The 19362-nt window shown below is 40.3% G+C and overlaps 3 protein-coding genes and 4 non-coding genes across 9 annotated transcripts in view; all 7 read right to left on the reverse strand.

The window, feature by feature from the left end:
• Window positions 1–164: 164 nt before the first annotated feature.
• hyal3 (hyaluronidase 3) lies at window positions 165–14465 on the reverse strand. 3 transcript variants are annotated; one of them, XM_070544749.1, is made up of 7 exons: window positions 14336–14465; window positions 4885–5160; window positions 1242–1677; window positions 999–1146; window positions 783–909; window positions 596–685; window positions 165–522 (listed from the first exon to the last, which is right to left on the reverse strand). In XM_070544749.1, the coding sequence occupies exons 2-7, from the start codon at window positions 5131–5133 to the stop codon at window positions 232–234; spliced, it is 1341 nt and encodes a 446-aa protein (XP_070400850.1). In that variant the 5' UTR covers window positions 5134–5160; window positions 14336–14465; the 3' UTR covers window positions 165–231. The 3 variants fall into 3 exon arrangements, with proteins under 3 accessions (XP_070400850.1, XP_070400851.1, XP_015822889.1); XM_070544750.1 differs by having other exon boundaries at window positions 4885–5083; window positions 14336–14464; XM_015967403.3 differs by lacking the exon at window positions 14336–14465 and adding an exon at window positions 7887–7969.
• On the reverse strand, window positions 5414–6707 carry naa80 (N-alpha-acetyltransferase 80, NatH catalytic subunit). Its single transcript, XM_015967439.3, has one exon. The coding sequence runs from the start codon at window positions 6582–6584 to the stop codon at window positions 5664–5666; it is 921 nt and encodes a 306-aa protein (XP_015822925.1). The 5' UTR covers window positions 6585–6707; the 3' UTR covers window positions 5414–5663.
• Window positions 10302–10415, reverse strand: LOC129164853 (U5 spliceosomal RNA). Its single transcript, XR_008564339.1, has one exon. It is a non-coding gene; the product is annotated as a U5 spliceosomal RNA (small nuclear RNA).
• Window positions 11198–11312, reverse strand: LOC129164851 (U5 spliceosomal RNA). Its single transcript, XR_008564337.1, has one exon. It is a non-coding gene; the product is annotated as a U5 spliceosomal RNA (small nuclear RNA).
• LOC129164852 (U5 spliceosomal RNA) lies at window positions 12012–12126 on the reverse strand. The gene has a single exon (XR_008564338.1). It is a non-coding gene; the product is annotated as a U5 spliceosomal RNA (small nuclear RNA).
• Window positions 12837–12950, reverse strand: LOC129164850 (U5 spliceosomal RNA). The gene has a single exon (XR_008564336.1). It is a non-coding gene; the product is annotated as a U5 spliceosomal RNA (small nuclear RNA).
• A 1617-nt stretch (window positions 14466–16082) lies between the features above and the next one.
• Window positions 16083–19362, reverse strand: part of prkar2aa (protein kinase, cAMP-dependent, regulatory, type II, alpha A) — a 64239-nt gene continuing 60959 nt past the window's right edge. The window contains exons 6-11 of the mRNA XM_015967408.3: window positions 19119–19260; window positions 18617–18718; window positions 18358–18432; window positions 18196–18261; window positions 17704–17842; window positions 16083–16345 (exon numbers count right to left, since the gene is read on the reverse strand). Coding sequence (XP_015822894.1) covers window positions 16221–16345; window positions 17704–17842; window positions 18196–18261; window positions 18358–18432; window positions 18617–18718; window positions 19119–19260 — 649 coding nt within the window. The 3' untranslated portion in view covers window positions 16083–16220. The remainder of the gene's footprint in view (window positions 16346–17703; window positions 17843–18195; window positions 18262–18357; window positions 18433–18616; window positions 18719–19118; window positions 19261–19362) is intronic.

Here is a 19362-nt window from a genome sequence, read left to right on the forward strand (position 1 = left end):
GAGAGAGAGAGAGAGAGAGAGAGAGACTAAATACCTTGAATTGAAGTAAGAGTGACACCCAGTGGTCAAATGTGGGTACTGCAAACCATGTTTCAAATTAATTGTTTTAGATTTTCTTTTGATAAATTTAGTTTTTAACAACAAAAACTCCAAAACACAAACACTGTGTCTTGTAGACCTTTATTTGAAAGAGGATTTAAATGAATAAGGCCTTTAGGAAGACAATGAATGTTAGATCTCTTCCTCTTTCCTGCAACATTCCGGTCCAGTCCAGCCTGAATAGCACTGACACAGGAAATATCTGTGAAAATATTTGCTGCTGGTGGAACCATCACCTTCAAAAGGGTCCGATGAGGGAGCAGAAGCCAGAGATAACCAGTGACCTGCGCCCGCGCGTCGCCTTATGCAGCGTCCGTTACTGTGACAACGCTGGACGCTGCAGCTCTGCGTGTTGGACCTCAGAGATTGCACGAATGGACCCAGAGTGTTGTGAATGTAGTTTTTGAGAAGGATGCACTGTTGCTGCAGGGTGAGAGAAGACAAGATAGAACACACAAACTCATAAAGACAACTTGTGAGGACTTTTCCCATTTACCTTGGATTTGGCAAATTTCATTTCTCCCCACAACACAACTCCGGCTGCTCCGAGGGATGCGCTCTCCCCGAGTGTGTGCTCCAAGTCTGTCTGCGCGCGCACACACACAAAAGCACACACACACTGAAGTTTGTTGTATGTCATCAAAGTTTTTCCAGATTGAGTTTGACTTGAACATGTTTACAACCTTATTGAGGAAGTTGAGCGTGTGTGTGAACGCCAGTCGGGCATAAGGAAGGACAGGTGTGGTGTGGTTGGTGCTGTTGCCATGACGCCAAAGGGATGCAACTCTCAAAGCCTCCAGTAGCCTGTGTCTGGGTAAAGAAGTCAGGGATCTCCATCATCCCCCTGAACATGCTGCTGCTCAAGCTTTAACATCCTACTCTCATGGAGATGTTTGTACCTGACCATCAGAGCTGCGTCTGGAGATCCGGCCAGCCTCTCAGGAAGGTAGATGCTGGGATACAGAGCTGTGGACTGGGTCCAGAGCCAGGACAGACGGTCATTCTGCTTCCTGGTTCCTTTGTGGCATCGTCCAGTGTAGGTTTTATCTGACCAATCGAACAAAAAAATGCACACATTTTTGACACCATCATACCAGACTTTAACAGTTTATGATTTCTAAAGTCACAAGTGTTAGCTCTACCTGTCTTTCTTTTGTGTTTATTTAGGCATGAAGGGAAACCATAAAAGCCCCAGAATCCTTTGGGTCGATTCCTGACCACCAGCCGAAGCGTCTCCTCCATAAACAGCTGAGCACTTTCCTCAAACTGTTGCCGTGCCAACAAGGCCACATTCTTCTCCAACAAATCTGGTCTCTCCTGCCTCACCAGTTGCTTGGAGAGCCTCCGGTACTCCATTCTGGATCCGAAGTTGCTCTCCCAGAGCGGCTGCCACTCCTCCCAGTCGATGGCAGCCAAACCAGAGAAGTTGGGGCGCAGCAGAAAAGACAGCTGTGCTACTGTGAGGGAAAGGTGGGCAGAGAGGTCTCCCAGCTGAGGGAGCCCTCCGTTCATCCTCCTGCCATCATGGGAGAGGTATGGATATTCCCCCAGACGATCCCGATAGAAGATAGTCATTTTCTGGGATTAGAAAGAAAAAAGGAACAGGTGACCTCTGAAGTGCACATTCTCAGCCCAAAGACATGACTGACAGACACTCTGCTGTGGATTTAATTCAGTTCAGTTCAACTCACAAAAAGTTATCTCAAGTAGGCATTCCAATCGAACTGACTTATACTAATTAAGAGTTAACCTGCCTAAACGTTTCCTGCCTGAGGAAATCCAGTGGAGTCACTGACTTTACAGTAATCCCCATTCCTGAAACCCCCTGAAACATCCATCTTTGAGACAGTTTTGTTTTTGCAGCTCTGCTCTCCACTTGGGACACTGGAGATCTTCTTTGATCTACCGCCCACCCAAGCCCAATAGTGACTTTTTAAATGACTTCTCCTCATTACTCACCCAGCTCACTACCCTCTCCCCCAGTGTCATTCTGCTTGGTGATATAAATATTCATATGGACAACTTGAACCTCCCCCTCACCAGAGACTTCTCCTCCTGCCTCAACAGCTTCGATTATCAAACATATTCTAATTTTCCCGCGCACATTAAAGGTCACTCTCTTGATCTAATCTGCTGCTCTGGTTTAACCCCATCTAACTGTTCTGCTAATGATGTAAATATATCTGATCACTTTTTTCTGTCATTCAACATCCCCCTCTGTTCTTTAAGAACTAAGCCTATCCGTCACATCTCATTCCGCAATATCAAAAACATTAACCCAGTCACGCTGTCATCTATTAATAACACCATATCCATCCCTAGTTCTGCTTCTCCTGACCATCTTGTTTCTCATTATAACTCCACACTCCACAATATCTTGGATTCTCTTGCCCCAGTCGAAACTCTGCCCGTCTCCTTTACTAACTCCGCCCCCTGGTTTACCCCTGAACTCCGACAGATGAAAGCCAAAGGACATCAACTCGAACGTCTCCATAAACGAACTGGTCTTGCAATACACAAAGAAATGCACAAAACTCATCTGCTTCAATACTTGGACTCTATTAAACATACAAAATCTGCGTTCTACTCTGGATTGGCTTCCTCCAATGAAGGAGAACAGAGTCCTCCAGGACTCTGTTCTCAATAATGCGCAATATTTTTCATCCCCCGGACTCTCTACCCCCCACCTGCATTCTGCTGACTCATGTAACTCTTTAATAACCTTCTTTACTCAGAAAACTGCGTATATACACCAGCAATTAATTCCAAGCTCTTCCCCTCCCCCTGAGATTTTTTCATCCCGCCAGTCATTTTGTTCCTTTCTTCTTCCCAGCTCATCCGAAATATCTGATATTATCTGTAAATCCAAGCCCTCCACATGCTCTCTCGACGCCCTCCCTACAGTTTTGTTTAAAACATGTCTCACCTCCCTTCTCCCTCTCATAACCGCCATAATCCACTCCTCCCTCTCTACCGGTATTGTTCTCTCACTTTTCAAAACTGCATCTATTACTCCAATATTAAAGAAACCCGGCACTGATCCCAATAATTTCAATAATCTTCGTCCCATCTCAAATCTTCCCTTTCTTTCAAAAATCCTAGAAAAAATAATCTCTGTTCAACTCCATGCCCATCTCACCCTCAATAGCCTCTATGAGCCCTTCCAGTCTGGTTTTCGCCCTGGCCACAGTACAGAAACTGCACTCATAAAAATCACTAACGACCTCCTCACTGCTGCCGATACTGGACTGCTCTCCATCCTCATCCTCCTCAACTTGAGTTCAGCCTTCGATACCATCTCTCACACCATCCTCCTCCATAGATTGTCTTCCCTTGGCATTTCTCATACCCCGCTTGATTGGTACCGTTCATATCTCTCTGGCCGTACTCAGTTTATTCAACTCAAATCCTTCACTTACCGTCCCTTCCCTGTCACTACTGGCGTCCCCCAAGGCTCTGTTCTCGGTCCACTCCTTTTCATCACTTACCTTCTTCCACTGGGAAAATATTTTCCGTAAATTTGACATCCATTTTCATTGTTACGCGGATGACACCCAGCTCTATGTATCCTCCAAACCCTCCTCTTCACTTCCTCCTTCCTCCCTCACCAATTGTTTATCTGACATCAAAGACTGGTTCACATCAAACTTTCTCAAACTTAACAGTGATAAAACAAATGTTACTTGTCGGCACTAAATCTTTACTATCCAAAATCCACAGCTTTACACTTCCTGTCGACAACTCCTTAGTTTCCCCCTCCCCTCAGGTCGAGAGTCTGGGTGTCATCCTCGACTCCTCACTATCCTTCCAGTCCCACATGAACAATATTACCCGGTCTGCCTACTTCCATCTACGTAACATTAACCGCCTACGCCCCTCCCTCACTACTCACTCGGTCGCCATCCTTGTTCCACAGCCTCATCACTTCCCGTATTGACTACTGCAACTCTCTTCTCTTCAGTCTTCCTCACAAATCCCTCCATAAACTCCAACTTCTCCAGAACTCGGCAGCCTGCATCATTTCCAGAACTCCCTCCTTCCACCACATCACCCCTGTTCTTCAGCAGCTCCACTGGCTCCCAGTCACTTCCAGAATCCAATTCAAAATTCTACTATATACATTCAAAGCCATCCATAACCTAGCTCCTCCATACCTCTCAGACCTCCTTCATCCTTCAACCTCCACCCGTTCCCTCAGGTCCTCCTCCTCCATCCACCTCTCTGTCCCACCTTTCCGTCTGGTCACTATGGGGAGCAGGGTCTTCAGTCGCTCTGCTCCCCAGCTCTGGAACTCACTCCCTCCTGACCTCCGTAACATTGACTCCCTCACTCTCTTTAAAACCAAACTCAAAGCCCACCTGTTCCGTCTAGCATTCCAATAGTTACTCTCTTTGCTCCAATCTGTCTGTCTGTTTTATGCTGTTCTATCTTTTATTGTTGTGCATTTAATCTCTGTCTGGAAAGTGTCCTTGAGTGTTTAGAAAGGCGCTGTTGAAATAAAATGTATTATTATTATTATTATTATTATTAAGCAAGCATGTAGCGACAGTGGAGAGGAACACTCCCCTTTAACAGGAAGAAAGCTCCAGCAGAACCTGGCTCAGTATGAGCAGCTGTCTACCACGACCTGATGTCTCCTTTTGTCTTTTATTCATCAATCACTGTTCTCAATTATTTTTGAAGCACAAGTTGCACTAAAGTGTCAAATAAAAGCACCAAAAATTGATGAAAAAGCAGCCAAATGTCAACAAAGAATGCTAAATATATTTTTAAATGACATCCCACCTGACCCTGGAAGCGCTGCTTACGATTCACCACGATATCAAACTCCTCCAAGTCCAGCTGGACATTGTGCTTCTGGCAGTTTGCTGTGGGCATGTTCCACACAACAATAAAGGGATGGTCCTGCAGAACCGGGCCTGCCGTGGCGGGTGGGGATTTTTGGACGCGGACAGCTGGGCCGGTAAATTCCTGAGACCGGGAGCTGCAGCAGTAAGGAGACATGATGAGCAGCTGGAGGAGAAACAGCTCCATGGCTGCTCATCTGATGGTGCGTCCCTCCTGAGATGAGACAGAACATCAATCCTAACATTTATACTTATTTAAAGCACTTAAACATTAACTCCAAGCATTATATCAACATTACATTTTATGATTATAGACATTTAAATTTACATTTAATAGTATTTTTAATCCTTTAAACCTATGAAAAACCAATAAAGGGATGAATAAAGTGTCACTTTGTAAGAATTTAAAAAATATATAAATTAACAATCATGAGAGGGAAAACAAAAATAAACACCAAGAAAACATGTCAAATATGCTCAAATCTTTTTATTTCAATAATTCTTCATTATTGTTCAAAAAGGCACTTTGTATCTGAATGTTTCGGCATCAAATCATCTAGACGGGGATTTATCAGTTCATAAATGAGCAAAAAGAGCCTTTTTTATCTAACAGAAGAGTAAATACACAACTTTAGAATCTAAATGTGGATGGTTCCAGAGAGCTGGGAGTAATTTTATGACGGATGTTTTAATTTGACATAAAATCTGTTTGGTTCATTAAATGTCTTTGTGCATCCAGAAGATGGGAACTCCTTTAATGTCTCTGTAAGGAGTTTTGGTCAGAGTTTGAGTCTGCAGCTGCCCTGCAGACTGAGGTGGAGGAGGTGGAGGATGGATGGGGGGAGGAGGCGGTGGAGGATGGATGGGGGGAGGAGGCGGTGGAGGAGGAGGGGGAGGAGTTTGTAAACTAGCAGATGGAGATGATACATCAGCACCCCCTGAAACATCCATCTTTGAGACAGTTTTGTTTTTGCAGCTCTGCTCTCCACTTGGGACACTGGAGATCTTCATGAGCATCGCCATGGGAACCAGGGCCATCACGGCGCCTGAGCTCTGGACCGGCGTGGACAGCACGTAGCCCAGATGGGCGTAGAAGTGCTGCTTATCGTGGGTGGTCAGGCTCAGGCGCTTGAAGCCTCTGCGTTTAGCATAGCGCTCCGTCTCCTCCATTAGAATCCGTCCGTAGCCTTTTCCTCGCTCCTCCTTGGACACGACTACAGACTCCACGAACAGGCCGCTGCTGTGGCTGACCACCCGGGTTAGCCGGACGTGGCCCAGCAGCCTCTCTGACCCCCTTTCTCCCTGCAGAAGAACCAGACATACAGGAAACTCTGAACAGGACTTCTGGAGGGAGTGGACCCGAGCTGCCTGGCTCCTCTGCCACTCAGAGTTGACCAGATCTGCACAGGGAACCAGCAGGTCCGGACGCTGGTGGATCGGAACTGCACGGATCCTCCCGGGTTCCTCTGTGTCTGGCTTCTCCTGATCTTCTCCATCCCAGGTCTCCCGATGCCGCTGATGGACTGTGGTTGGGCCTTGGTTCTGATCAACACTCAGCTCAGATCTGCTGTCCGGTTTGGAACTGGAGGACGAAATCGCTTCAGACCTGCGACGATCAGGGTTTAAATCAGCCGTCATTCAAGTTCTGCATGGAAAACTGTTACATGAGCATGCAGTTCCTCAAAGCTGTGGGTAAACTGATAAAAACTACTTTCCACGACTTCATCTGAGCAGAGGAAATGACTAAAAACGTGTTTAGTTTAGAGAAGCACCAAACAACAACAGTTCTGCATTTCCTGATCTGTCTAGCTTACGACACTCTTGTGCAGGAGCAGACGTGCCCGCTGGTTTGTTACAGAAATTCTGACGAAACTACATGTATTTAAACACTTTCTAAGTAAATTCTGAATATTCTGGCACAGGTTTACTCAAAGTATGGATTTCCCTTCAGGCTCTTATAAAATAACCCAAATTAACTTTTGCTTTCTTTTCCAGAACTGAATAAAAAATATAAACAAAAATAACTCCAAATGTACCAAAAGTAGAATACTCTGTGCACATTTGAATTAGTCATTTATTTTAAAGGTGATCCATAAAATGCAAGAAGACCAAATCTAAAATAACGATAACACAACAGCCTAAGGCAGAGCTGATGTGACAGCTGTGTTATTTTTGCTTTAAATCTAATAAAGAAAATATAAAATAAAAAACAGGCATGTTATGTAGAATTTAAGCCATTCTTGAACCTTATTACAAAGTTTAACCGAAGCTTTTAGGAAAAAAAAAGAGTAATGTTTTTTATTTAGCACGGGGGATTACAGCGGGACTCAACCGACAAAAGAAAAGTTGCAATTTTCAGATTTTCTCCCTACAATTGAATGCAGCATCCCGTTATCTTTGGCTGCTCAGTTTGAAGAAAATGATGGTGAACTAAAAAATAACTACCTTTTGAGTACTTTACCACCTGAACTGTGCTCAAACAATAATTATCTTTACAGATCTTTACTATAATATTATTTATTTGAATGAGAAAGCTGCCATTTCTCTGACACATTTCATCACGAAGGCACTAGAAAACACAGAGATGTAACATTTTATCTGTATGTTAGCACAAATTAAACTTTTCCTGCTAAATAATAACATTTTTAAGACAACTGATCCTTTTGTTTAAACAACACCAGAAATTTCACACACATTTTTATTTCTATTTATTGTTGGACCATAATGTCCACAGTTGCTGTTCTGCATCATAAAGGCTGATTTTATGATATTAAGGTGGCGAATACTGTTGAAAGCCCAATGCGTAATAGATTGTGCAAGTTTAGCTCTAAAATGATCGTAAGCAGAGCCAGACACGTCCTGCAGGTAAAAATATAAATCAAATAACTAAATTATCATCTTTAAACAAAAGACAGCCATCAAAGAGAAATGCAGACTCACCGAGAGAGACAAGTGGACGACTGTCCAACTGTTATCAGTTTGTCGCTGTTGCAGGACAGAAAGTCAAAAAACAACTGTCTTGCAACAGGAAGCTGGTAGTTTACTAATGATCACATAGCAGAAACTGCTGTTTTCATAAGAAACGGTCCACTTGTTACACCATTATAACCTCTCTCACCCTGCAGAGTTTCACATCCATCTCTTCACACATTTGATAAAGAGCCTTTTTTTTTAAATATTTTTGCTTATAATAAGGAGACGTTTTCTTATCCAGCAGTATTTAAAGAGGAACTGGTTAGATGCAAATTTCTAACATATTTTTATATCTTAGCTCATCTCTGTATCGTAGTGAGAAGTTTGAATCCTTTACCCTGATGATGGATTCATGCATTCACCAATGCTTGGACCACCGTTACTATCACAGATTGTCATTCAACACTAATAAGGTCAATATGTTTGACCAGGGCTTCAAAAATGTAGGTCAACTCTTGTTCCTCTCCATGTAAACCCTTAAGAAAAGGCAAAAGATTTATTTGATCCGTAGAGAAACAAGAGTGATCTAACATTAATGGCAGTAAGTGTGGGACCCCTTCATCCCACACAGTTGTCTGCACTGCGGTTCCTCGAACGCACAACCGAATTTAAGTGTGCGCATGCATTAAACATTTTAATCACAAATTACGTATTTAGGAGAAACATATAAAAAAATCATTATAATCTCTTTATCATAGATGCAAAAGCCATTTGGTGTCTGTATTTTAAATTAAATTAAATTCAACAAACTGAAGCACACAAATAAAGTTAGAGGCGTAACTAAACACCGACATGTTCCCATAAAGCATTGCGCAAATAAACAAAATGATGCAAGAAGATGTAACATGTGAATAGACAGAATTTTTGAATCGTCAAAAAGAAGTAATCAATTGTATCTCCAGAAGGAGTCTATTCCAATGTGCTGGGGCTTTGACACAAAAAGCAGTTTTTCCTGATTCTTTTTGAAAAAAGGTACAACAAAAGAGAGTTGATCATTCGATCTGATACTACACTGCTCACAAAAATTAAAGGAACACTTTAAAGAAACACATTAGATACATCAGATCTCAATATGAAGTTGGATATCTGTACAAATGGAGCATGTGGAGCAACAGAGAGGGAGATCATTTACAAAAATGGAAAACAATAAAGGCCCTAATGATAAACCCTGCGGAACTCCTCTAGAAATTCCTCTGATCTGTGAGTTGGCACCTTTTAAAGAAACAAATGGAAAACAATGGTGAAGAAAGGAATTAAACCAGAGTAACGACGACCTAGACGGCCCAATTGCATTTAACTTATCTAAAAATAAATAATGATCAACCAGATCAAAAGCTTCCATAAAATCGAGGAAAATTGCTCCAGTGAGTAAGCTCATGTAGAACCCTATTGAATATAATTAACAAGCATGGTTACAGCAGCAGTGGTTGAGAAGTTCTTCCTAAAACCTGACTGAAATTGAGAAAGTATATTGTTGTCCTCGAGATAACTATAAAGTTGACTAAATACTAGCTTTTCGAAAACTTTAATGCCTGTATTTATTAAAGCTATGGGCCTATAATTATTTGGCTCGCAAGCATCACCTTCTTTTAAATAATAGAAGTATTTTTGTAACTTTCCATAGAGCAGGGACTGAGCAAGTGTTAAATGAAAGATTTAAAAGCATGGCTAATGGAAGGGCAGGTTCGTAAGCTGCCATCTTAATAAATTTGCAGTCGATCCCATCAGGACCTGGAGCACCAGATGAGGGTAGCGCATGAATCACCTGCAAAACATCATTAACTGAAATTTGTGAAAAAGAGAAACCGATAGTGCAATACTTGATCTGGTACATTATTAAATGTTTGTAGCCTGGGTGTAAAATTTAGATACACTCTTGTCGTTCCTCTCCCCACATAGCCGTCTGCATTACGGTTCCTTGAATACACAACCATATTCAAGTCTGTGCATGCGTCAAACATTTCCTTCATAAGCAGACTGCTGTGTATTAGTGACGTATCGATAAAGCATTTACTATAATCACTTTATTAGACATTTGGTGATGTTCATATATAACATAAAAATAAATCAGTTTTGAAGACTAAAGCACTAAAAAAATAACTAACCTAGCCGTGTTCCCACAATGCATTGCACGAATTATTATTTTGACGCTTTTAAATGTATATATTTCAAATGTAGCTTTTAAATAAAGAACGAGTTGAAAAGCATATTTGTAACACTCATGGGTGCGGATAATCCAGAAAACTAAATAACAAGGTGCCGCAAGCCTCAGTGTGAAATTTCAATAAATAACTTGCGTTTAAGAGTCATTATTAAATGTATGTAGGTTGCATAAATGACTTCAGCATCTATAATTATTTTTATATTTTATGCAGAAAAGGGACCCCACCACAAAGCAGGGTATCAAAAATTGGAGAAAACTCTTGTTCATCCTCTCCACGGAAACTTTTAGTAAAAGGCAAAAGATTTATACGATCTGAAGAGAAACAAGAGTGAATACCAGACCAACCCCTGAGTGTGGGACTCGTTTTTCCCACGTAGCCGTCTGCATTACGGGTCCTTGAACGCAAAACCACATTCAAGTCTGCGCATGCGTCAAACATGAATAATATACATATAAAGCATGTACTATAATCACTTTGTTTGACATATGGTGATGTTCACATAATATAGAAATAAATCAGTTTTACAAACTGGAGCACTAAAAAGTTAGAGTAACTAACACAGCTGTGTTCTTGCAATGCACTGCACTATTGGATATTTTGACGCTTTTAATAGTTTATATTTCAAATGTCATTTTAAAATACAGAACGAGTTGAAAAGCATATTTGTAACACTCATGAGTGCGGATAATCCAGAAAACGGAAAAACAAGGTATAAATGACGCAAATCGAGTGCATTAGTTAATCTATTGTATATAAAGCAAAAGCAAATTTCATTAAATGATTTAACTTGAGATTGAAAGATTGGAATATGTTAATATGTTGAATACATGACGTTACCATTAATTACAACATGCTTTTACTCTTCAGCAGTGTAAAGGATCCCCACCACAAGGTACAGAACACTGAAAGTTCCAGCCTGTCTACTAAATTAATGAATACTAAAAGTTGTCAATGTCTGAAATTAGACTAGTAATTGAAATGCAGGTATGTTAAATTTTCCTCAGTCTTGTTTCAGTGATGCTACTGAAACGGTCATGAGTGAAGAACAAGACGCTCGTGCGAGCTGATAAGTCCGTCACATAAGGGGTGTATTTTTATTATACAGTGTAAGGGAACCCCACCTCAGGGCAGGGCATCAAAAAATTGAGTTAAGCTCTTGTTGTTCCTCTCCACGGAAATCTTTAGTAAAAGGCGAAAGATTTATACGATCTGAAGAGAAACAAGAGTGTACTGCCTGAAATTCTCGAGTTTGGGACCCGTTGTCCCCTCATAGCCGTCTGCATTACGGTTCCTTGAATACACACCCACATTCAAGTCTGCGCATGCGTCAAACATTTCCTTCATAAACAGACTGCTGCGTATGTATTAGTAACGAATAAATACAGCCTTTACTATAATCGCTTTAATAAACATGCATAAGACATTTGTTGATGTTCATATGTATATAAAAATAAATCAGTTTCACAAACTGAAGCAAAAAGTAACGAAACACAGCCGTGTTCCCACAATGCATTGCGCGAATAATATTTTGACGCTTTTAACTGTTTACATTTAAAATGTCATAGATTTTTATAATAAAGAACGTATAGTAACACATGTGAATGTAATTCGATGAAAACCCGGAATAATTTTTTTCTCAAATCGAGCGTTTGTAAATATATTACGTACAGAAACGGTACAACACTGAAAGTTACAGACTGTATCTACTAAGTAGATAAATACTAAAAGTTAAGTGTCTGAAATTTGACTAGAAATTGAGATGCAGGTATTTTAAATTTTATTCTGGTGTTCTTTTTCTTGTATACGCTTACGCTAAGTCTTATATAGATTTTACGCTATCTTAACGTTCGTCACTGGAGTACAGGAGCTCTAATGAGTTTTTAATCCCGTATCTAACAGGGTATCTTTATTTTATACAGTGTAAAGGAACCCCACCTCAGAGAAGGGTATCAAAAAATTGGGTTAAGCTCTTGCTGTTACTCTCCACGGAAATCTTTAGTAAAAGGCGAAAGATTTATTCGATCTGAAGAGAACCAAGAGTGTACTGCGTGAAATTCTCGAGTTTGGGACCCGTTGTCCCCACATAGCCGTCTGCATTACGGTTCCTTGAATACACACCCACATTCAAGTCTGCGCATGCGTCAAACATTTCCTTCATAAACAGACTGCTGCGTATGTATTAGTAACGAATAGATACAGCCTTTACTATAATCGCTTTAATAAACATGCATAAGAAATTTGTTGATGTTCATATGTATATAAAAATAAATCAGTTTCACAAACTGAAGCAAAAAGTAACGAAACACAGCCGTGTTCCCACAATGCATTGCGCGAATAATCTTTTGACGCTTTTAAATGTTTACATTTAAAATGTCATAGATTTTTATAATAAAGAACGTATAGTAACACATGTGAATGTAATTCGATGAAAACCCAGAATAATTTTTTTCTCAAATCGAGCGTTTGTAAATATATTACGTACAGAAACGGTGCAACACTGAAAGATACAGCCTGTAACTACTAAGTTAATAAATACTAAAAGTTGTTAAGTGTCTGAAATTTGACTAGAAATTGAGATGCAGGTAGTTTAAATCTTATTCTGATGTACGGTGTTCTTTTTCTTGTATACGCTAATGCTGAGTCTTAAATAGACTTATAGCTATCTAAATGCTCATAACTGGAGTGATAAAGCTCCAACGAGGTTTGAGTCCCGTATCTAACAGCGTAACTTTGTTTTAGACAGTGTGAAGGGACCCCACCATAAGGCAGGGCATCAAAAAATTGTGTTAAGCTCTTGTTGTTCCTCTCCACGGAAATCTTTAGTAAAAGGCGAAAGATTTATACGATCTGAAGAGAAACAAGAGTACTAACGAAACAGCGTTTCAGTGTCGCAGCCCATTCTCCAACATACCCGTCTACATTACGGTTACACACTCCAAAACTCAAAAATGTGCTCTTGCTAATGATTTTTTTAACTTAACATTACACTATAGCAGGTGTGTTAAACGTGCGATATAGGGAGTTAAATTGAGCATAAAATAATAACTTTCTAACCCGCTCAATGCATTGTGGGAACATGGCGGTGTTCGTCACGCCTCCAGATTAGTACGATAGCTTTCGTTTGAATTGCTGCGTTTTAATTAATGAGGGCAACGTGTATTTCGTACATTTAACAAACTGATGATAGTAAAATAACTCTACGGATACCGTCAATAAACGTGATAGTATTTGTTTTTTATAAAATGTTTCACGCATGCGCATTAGCTTGATTTATTGCAGCGGTGTCCAATCCTTGTACTGGCTGGTAGCCTACAACCCTTCAGGTTTCAGTCGTTTCCCGGCTCCGTAACACCTGATTCAACGGTTGAACTACCCGACACCGACGTCATCGAGTTCTAAAGAAGCCTGTCTGTTAATTACCTAATGAATAAAGTCAGGTGTGTTGATGCAGAGAAACCTTAAAACTGAGAAATGAGCAACTGCACCATGATGCAACGCACTATATTAATGTATTTTAGTTTTCAATCATGTACATATAATTATAAATTCAGATTTGTTCATCAGAGAGGTCGCTGAACTGTGCTATCAAAGTAGGTAGAATTGAATTGCATCTGTGTATGAAATACGTTAAACAAATAAAGCTGCCTATGCAAAAACAAGTACTGAGTACAACATTTAATGAAACCAATGTCATTAAAGTGCACTAGAAATAAGCTTCTCTAAATACTTCACGGTTTCTGTAATAGTATCTCATTGACACCTGCATCAAATATGACTCTGGACATAAGGCATACTAATTTGTTTTATTCACCAATTTGACTAATGAAAAAAGTTTGCAGAGTCAGACAAACTGAGATTGTAGATAAAATGAGGTCCCACTGGCTGCATTTTAGTGACCTGCGTTGTCGAAACTTTAAAGATGAGTTTTTGAACTGAATTTATTATCTGTAAAAGTTAGTAGTTATTAAAATATGAGCAACATTCATACAGTTTGATGCTGAATGACTTTAAAAGTATATTTCCAGTTGTGCATCCTCCCCACCGACAGGAAGCTGTCGTTACAGACCGTTCCCTTCTTCCTATATAAGGAAAAAGCTAGCAGCTACGCGCCACCATGATTTAAATAGCGTCTCAGCTGTAAAACATTCATGATCGAAGTACTGGTTAGACAGATGTAGAATACGCTTGTTAAATTTCCTAAATGGAGCTAAATTGCAGTGTTTCCGTTTTCTACATTAAAACGTTACCCACATTTTTAGTATCGCTGTTTGACGGCCGAAGCTGCTCCCCCGGTGCAGAAGTCCAAATCAAAACTGATCTGCGGTCAGCTTACTTCATACTATACGATCACAACAGTCAATGGGCTCCCTCTGTATCTGATCCACTGTCAGTTCCTAATGGCTAAAAACACCGCTAGCGTTAGTTTCCAATGCATCTTTTCATCGATCTCGAATGCCCCCGGCGGACTGGAGTAGTACTACACAACACATTTCCCCCTAAGACAGTCTTAAAATACTAAGGTGATCCAATTACCGTTTAATTGATAAGTTAGTAGTTGCATTAATTCTAGTTTATTGATTTCTTACATGTCTGTTCTTTCAAAATAAAATGCATCCTCAAAAGAACACAACTGTCCCACATTTAAAAAAACGCCCCATGAGTACATTTGAAAATTATTGGACAAATCATTTGGTCTGCAATCTAGAGGCTGTCATTTTACATTAAAATTCAAATATTTTAATTTAGAATTTCCACAATGTTGCCTTTTTTCTGCTGCCATGTATAACACAAGACAATATGGTTAGAAAATCTATTAAAATAGCATCTTATGGACAAATAGTTATATATATATATATATTGCACTGAATTAAATACTGAAATAAAATTCTTTAATTTCTGTTCCTAAAGATAAGTGGGGAAAACCATTATGTAAAGTCTGCTCATTGTAAAATTGGATGGTTGGATATTCAAGCATGTACTTGAGTGAAACACTTGGAGACAAAAGTTTTACCAAAATCTTCACTTTATTTTTTCAACATTTCTTTTGATCCAGGACAATTCATTCAAGGATAATCAAGAAGAATGACGCACTAATATGTTTTATTAGATTTTTCTCAGTTTTTACATTTTGCCAAAGATGAATGGTGAATTTCATCAATAAGTTTTCAAAATAAAACAAACAGAAAAAATATATATCAACACATCAATAATTAATTCAATACAATGAACTGTGGCGTCTGACATGTTAACGATGGCCCAGAAAACGAAGGTTTGTTGTTTTTAACTGATTCCTCTGCGGTACTGCAATAATCACCAGCACTAACTCGACTCAATCAACAACAGTAGAGGAAGAAAATGGAGTGCGCTCACAAAGTTCTGCACCCAGCCTCCCAAAGAGGAAATACTTTTATATTTAAATAATATTTTATCAAAGCTTCCGTTTTAATCTTCATAAAATGTTTCTAAAACTTGTCTGTATTTAAACTTTTTTTTTTCATTTTTGATTAGTTTTCCATTTTAGAGATCTTTTGGAGGTTTTCTTCACGTGTGTGTGTGTGTGTGTGTGTGTGTGTGTGTGTGTGTGTGTGTGTGTGTGTGTGTGTGTGTGTGTGTGTGTGTGTGTGCAGATGTGTCCTTGGCTGAGGCTTAGAACAACAGTGTTGTTCAAGAGCTCATATGAATGGGAAGCCTGTATGAAGCATGATGGTGTAATTTTATTGTGTTTAGAGCGCATGTGTGCTTCATGTCCTTACGCTGCAGCAGAGACATCCATACTGAGAGATGGAAGCTGGCCTTCAGCTGTGTGTCAGAATTTATTGAGCCATTATGTGCTCGGGGGTTCAGCAGGCTTTGTGGAGTGTGTCTCAGTGTCAACCAGGTGTGTGTCTGAGAAAGAGCGAGTGTTTTCAAACTGATGAACCTGCAAACGAGCCGAGTCCATAATCCCATGCTTCTGCACCATATGGAAAGCTTTTGAGTCCATTGTAACAACTTCTTGGTGTTGGAGAGGATGTGTGTGTGTGTGTGTGTGTGTGTGTGTGTGTGTGTGTGTGTGTGTGTGTGTGTGTGTGTGTGTGTGTGTGTGTGTGTGTGTGTGTGTGTGTGTGAGAAAGGCACAGAGGACGGTGTGGGAGGCTCAGTCTCTCAGGTCCATGCTAGAGCCGAACAGAGCCACCAGCTGCTCCTCGTAATGGGCGATGTTCCTCTTCATGATCTCCTTACAGGAGCCCAGGAGGCGCTCAAAAGCCTGCACGTCTATTACTGCAGAAGAAAAGTAAGCATGTCAGTTGCCCAAGTGTTAGAATGTGATATCAGCTCAAAAGAATAAACCAAACTTGTTTTTTGTTTTAATCTTCCTGTTTTCAGCCAATATGCTACAACATGTGGCTCTTTCCAGACCAGCATTCAAGAGGACATCTAACACTGAATGATCTGAGACCAGCTGGGACGGATCAAATAAAAACAAATAATCTCAGAGCCTAAAGGCAGAAAACTATGTCAAACCCTCAAACAAATTATAGGCCGACCGATATATTCAATTTTTTTCTACATCGGCCATTGGCCAAAATTAGTTCTAAAAGCAGATAAAAAAAAGGCACCTGTGGGGCCACCTGCCGCCACTACTAGACTGGAGAAAGGACCCGAAGGACCCAAAAACACACAGTTTTTTAAAATGTTTTGAGTTTGTTTGATATTTGAAGTTCAATAAATATTAAGAGATGTATTGACTATTTATATTGCACACAGTGTGTGTTCAGTTGTCTTTCACAATCAGATATCGGCCATCGGCAACAAAATTCTTTCAAAAATCAGCATCGGCCTTAAACCCATATCGGTCGGCCTCTAAAACAAATCTTCATTAATTCACTGAAAATCCTCTTCTTTGGTTTCAGAAATGAAAAAAAAGTCCATGTTGTTTTTTTTAAAGAAACAACAAATAAAGCAGATTAAGGCTTAGAATAAATGTTCTCAAAAGGAGGAAAAGTGGCGTGAGCTCATCTTTTAGGACGGCGGGGAGACACGTAGCCATTTCAAGACTAAACTCAAAACTCACCTATATTTTATGTTTTATCTTGGTTTTGAACTCATTAGTCATTTGCTGTAATTATTTTCCTTTGTTGTGCTTGCTGAGTTTTTAGAAAGGCGCTTCAAATAGAACGTATTATTTATTAACAGACAACGTTGTTGCTGTTAAGTTTAACTTCACAAGCTGAGCAGCAGACTGGCTGTGTTATGGTATGATAAACATAAATAAGCAACAATACATATAAAAAGGAAGTCTGCGTATGAATAAATAACACAATACACCGTACTCATCCACTGCAGAGCCTGAATTAATGAACCCACTTTAAAAGCAAAAATAATAACAGAAAATGTCCTGTCATAGAAACTAGAGCAGATGAGGTGAACGCCAATCCATGACTCAGAAGCCACTTGACACCACTTCCATATGTGTAACCGCTCAACTAGAGAGAACTAAACGGGCTTAGATGAACTGATGAGTGTTTTACTTCTCAGCAGCTCCATATGAAGCAGAATAATGTTCCAAAAACACAAAAAAAGACTTCTTAGTTTCACATTAGGCCAGATGCTGATATGCACTTGGTGAGTATGTTTACCCAAACACTTGACGTCTCCCACTGCGTAGGCTGAGGCGGCCCGGGGCTTGTTGGCGACCAAGGCCAGCTCACCAAAGTACTGACCCCTGCTACAGCGCGTTAGCTCCACCTCCGCGTTGTCTGCATGACCTGCCTTTGTCTGCAGGGAACCAGAGGAGCAGAGAACAGCATTGAAGGTTAGGAGCCCCCCCGTGAGTACGTTCTGTTCTTCCTCCCCGTAAGAGGCACTTGGTGGCTGAAGCAGACTATTGTGATTCCGCTGTTGCTAGGCAAAACCTGGAAACCCTCCTGCAGACTGGTGGATTTGAATGGGGAGCGTGGGCTGTCGCTGTCTAACGTATTTATACCATTCAAACCAACTTTTGTATGTTCATTCTGTGTGTTCCATCCAACTGCATCACTTAAACAATTCTTTCGCTGTGTTTAAAAACAAGAAGCAAGTAATACAATTATAATCAGCATGTGAAAATGGAAAAGATGAGAATCACTTACTTTACTCTTCATCATAATTTTAACCTCTCCAGATTCTACAATGTAGAAGCAGTCGGCCTTGTCTCCCTACAGAAAAAACAGTCCACGCAGTGATAAATACACAGAAAGTATAATCATGTGTTTGAAATACTAGCAGAACCCCGGAATACAGCAGCAGCTCACCTGTGTGATGATGCGCTCTCCATCTGAGAACTGCTTTGCTCCTAAAACGTCCACTAACTTCATCCTTTCTGTTACCTGGGCAGAGAAGATTCAAAACAAAAATACTCAGCAATTAGTTAGCATCAAACCGAGTTCAAATAGAGCTCATTTACTTTTTCACTGTAATGGCACAAAATACCACATTTAAGAATGAATCCAAAAGACTGGACGCCAAAGAAAGTCCAAGACATTTTCAGACTAATTCAGAACCTAAACTCACCTCCAGTGACTTCAGCAACGGCACAGACTCGATGAAACACTCGTACATCTTCCTCTTCTTGGCGTTGTTCTTTACAATGAGTCTACGAAATGTGGCGCGATCCTAGAAAAACAAAAACAAACAAATGCAAAGATTTTAAAAGTCTGAAATCCTGCAGTTTGAATTCTGTCATCTTGAACTAAACCACTGGGGGGCACTATAGCAGTACAAAGCCTCAGACTGGAGCATGGCTCCATTCATAGAATACAGATTCCATTCTTAGTATGTCTGAGCATCACAAGGTCGCCTTCCCAGCATTCCCAGTACGACTCACGGAAACGAGAAAATGGCTTGTGGGATGAAGAGAGCTAAACTGAGCCGTTAGCGGCACTCACAGAAAATCACCAAAAACTGTAAACGCATAACCAAGGCTGCATGAAAAGGAACTAAATACACACAAAAACACTACAAAGTGGAGTATTTTTCATGTTGATTCATAAATATGTACTTTTTGTGCTCTTACCAGGCCCCAAAGTGCTCCTTCCTGAGTGGCTATGATTGTAGCAGCTCGTGGCGTGTTGTACATGAGTGCCAGCTCCCCAAAGCTGCCCTTATTGTTATACTGACCCACACATTTTCCTGACACCACAATGTCATAAAGGCCCCTAAAGAGAAGAACACGAGTTAGAAACATGAAAAACTGGCAAAACTAAAAAAGAAAATAACAACTGAAAATCCATTATTTCTGTTTTTATTTATTCTTTACT

The sequence above is a fragment of the Nothobranchius furzeri genome, chromosome 15, assembly GCF_043380555.1.
Source record: "Nothobranchius furzeri strain GRZ-AD chromosome 15, NfurGRZ-RIMD1, whole genome shotgun sequence".
NCBI lineage: Eukaryota > Metazoa > Chordata > Actinopteri > Cyprinodontiformes > Nothobranchiidae > Nothobranchius > Nothobranchius furzeri.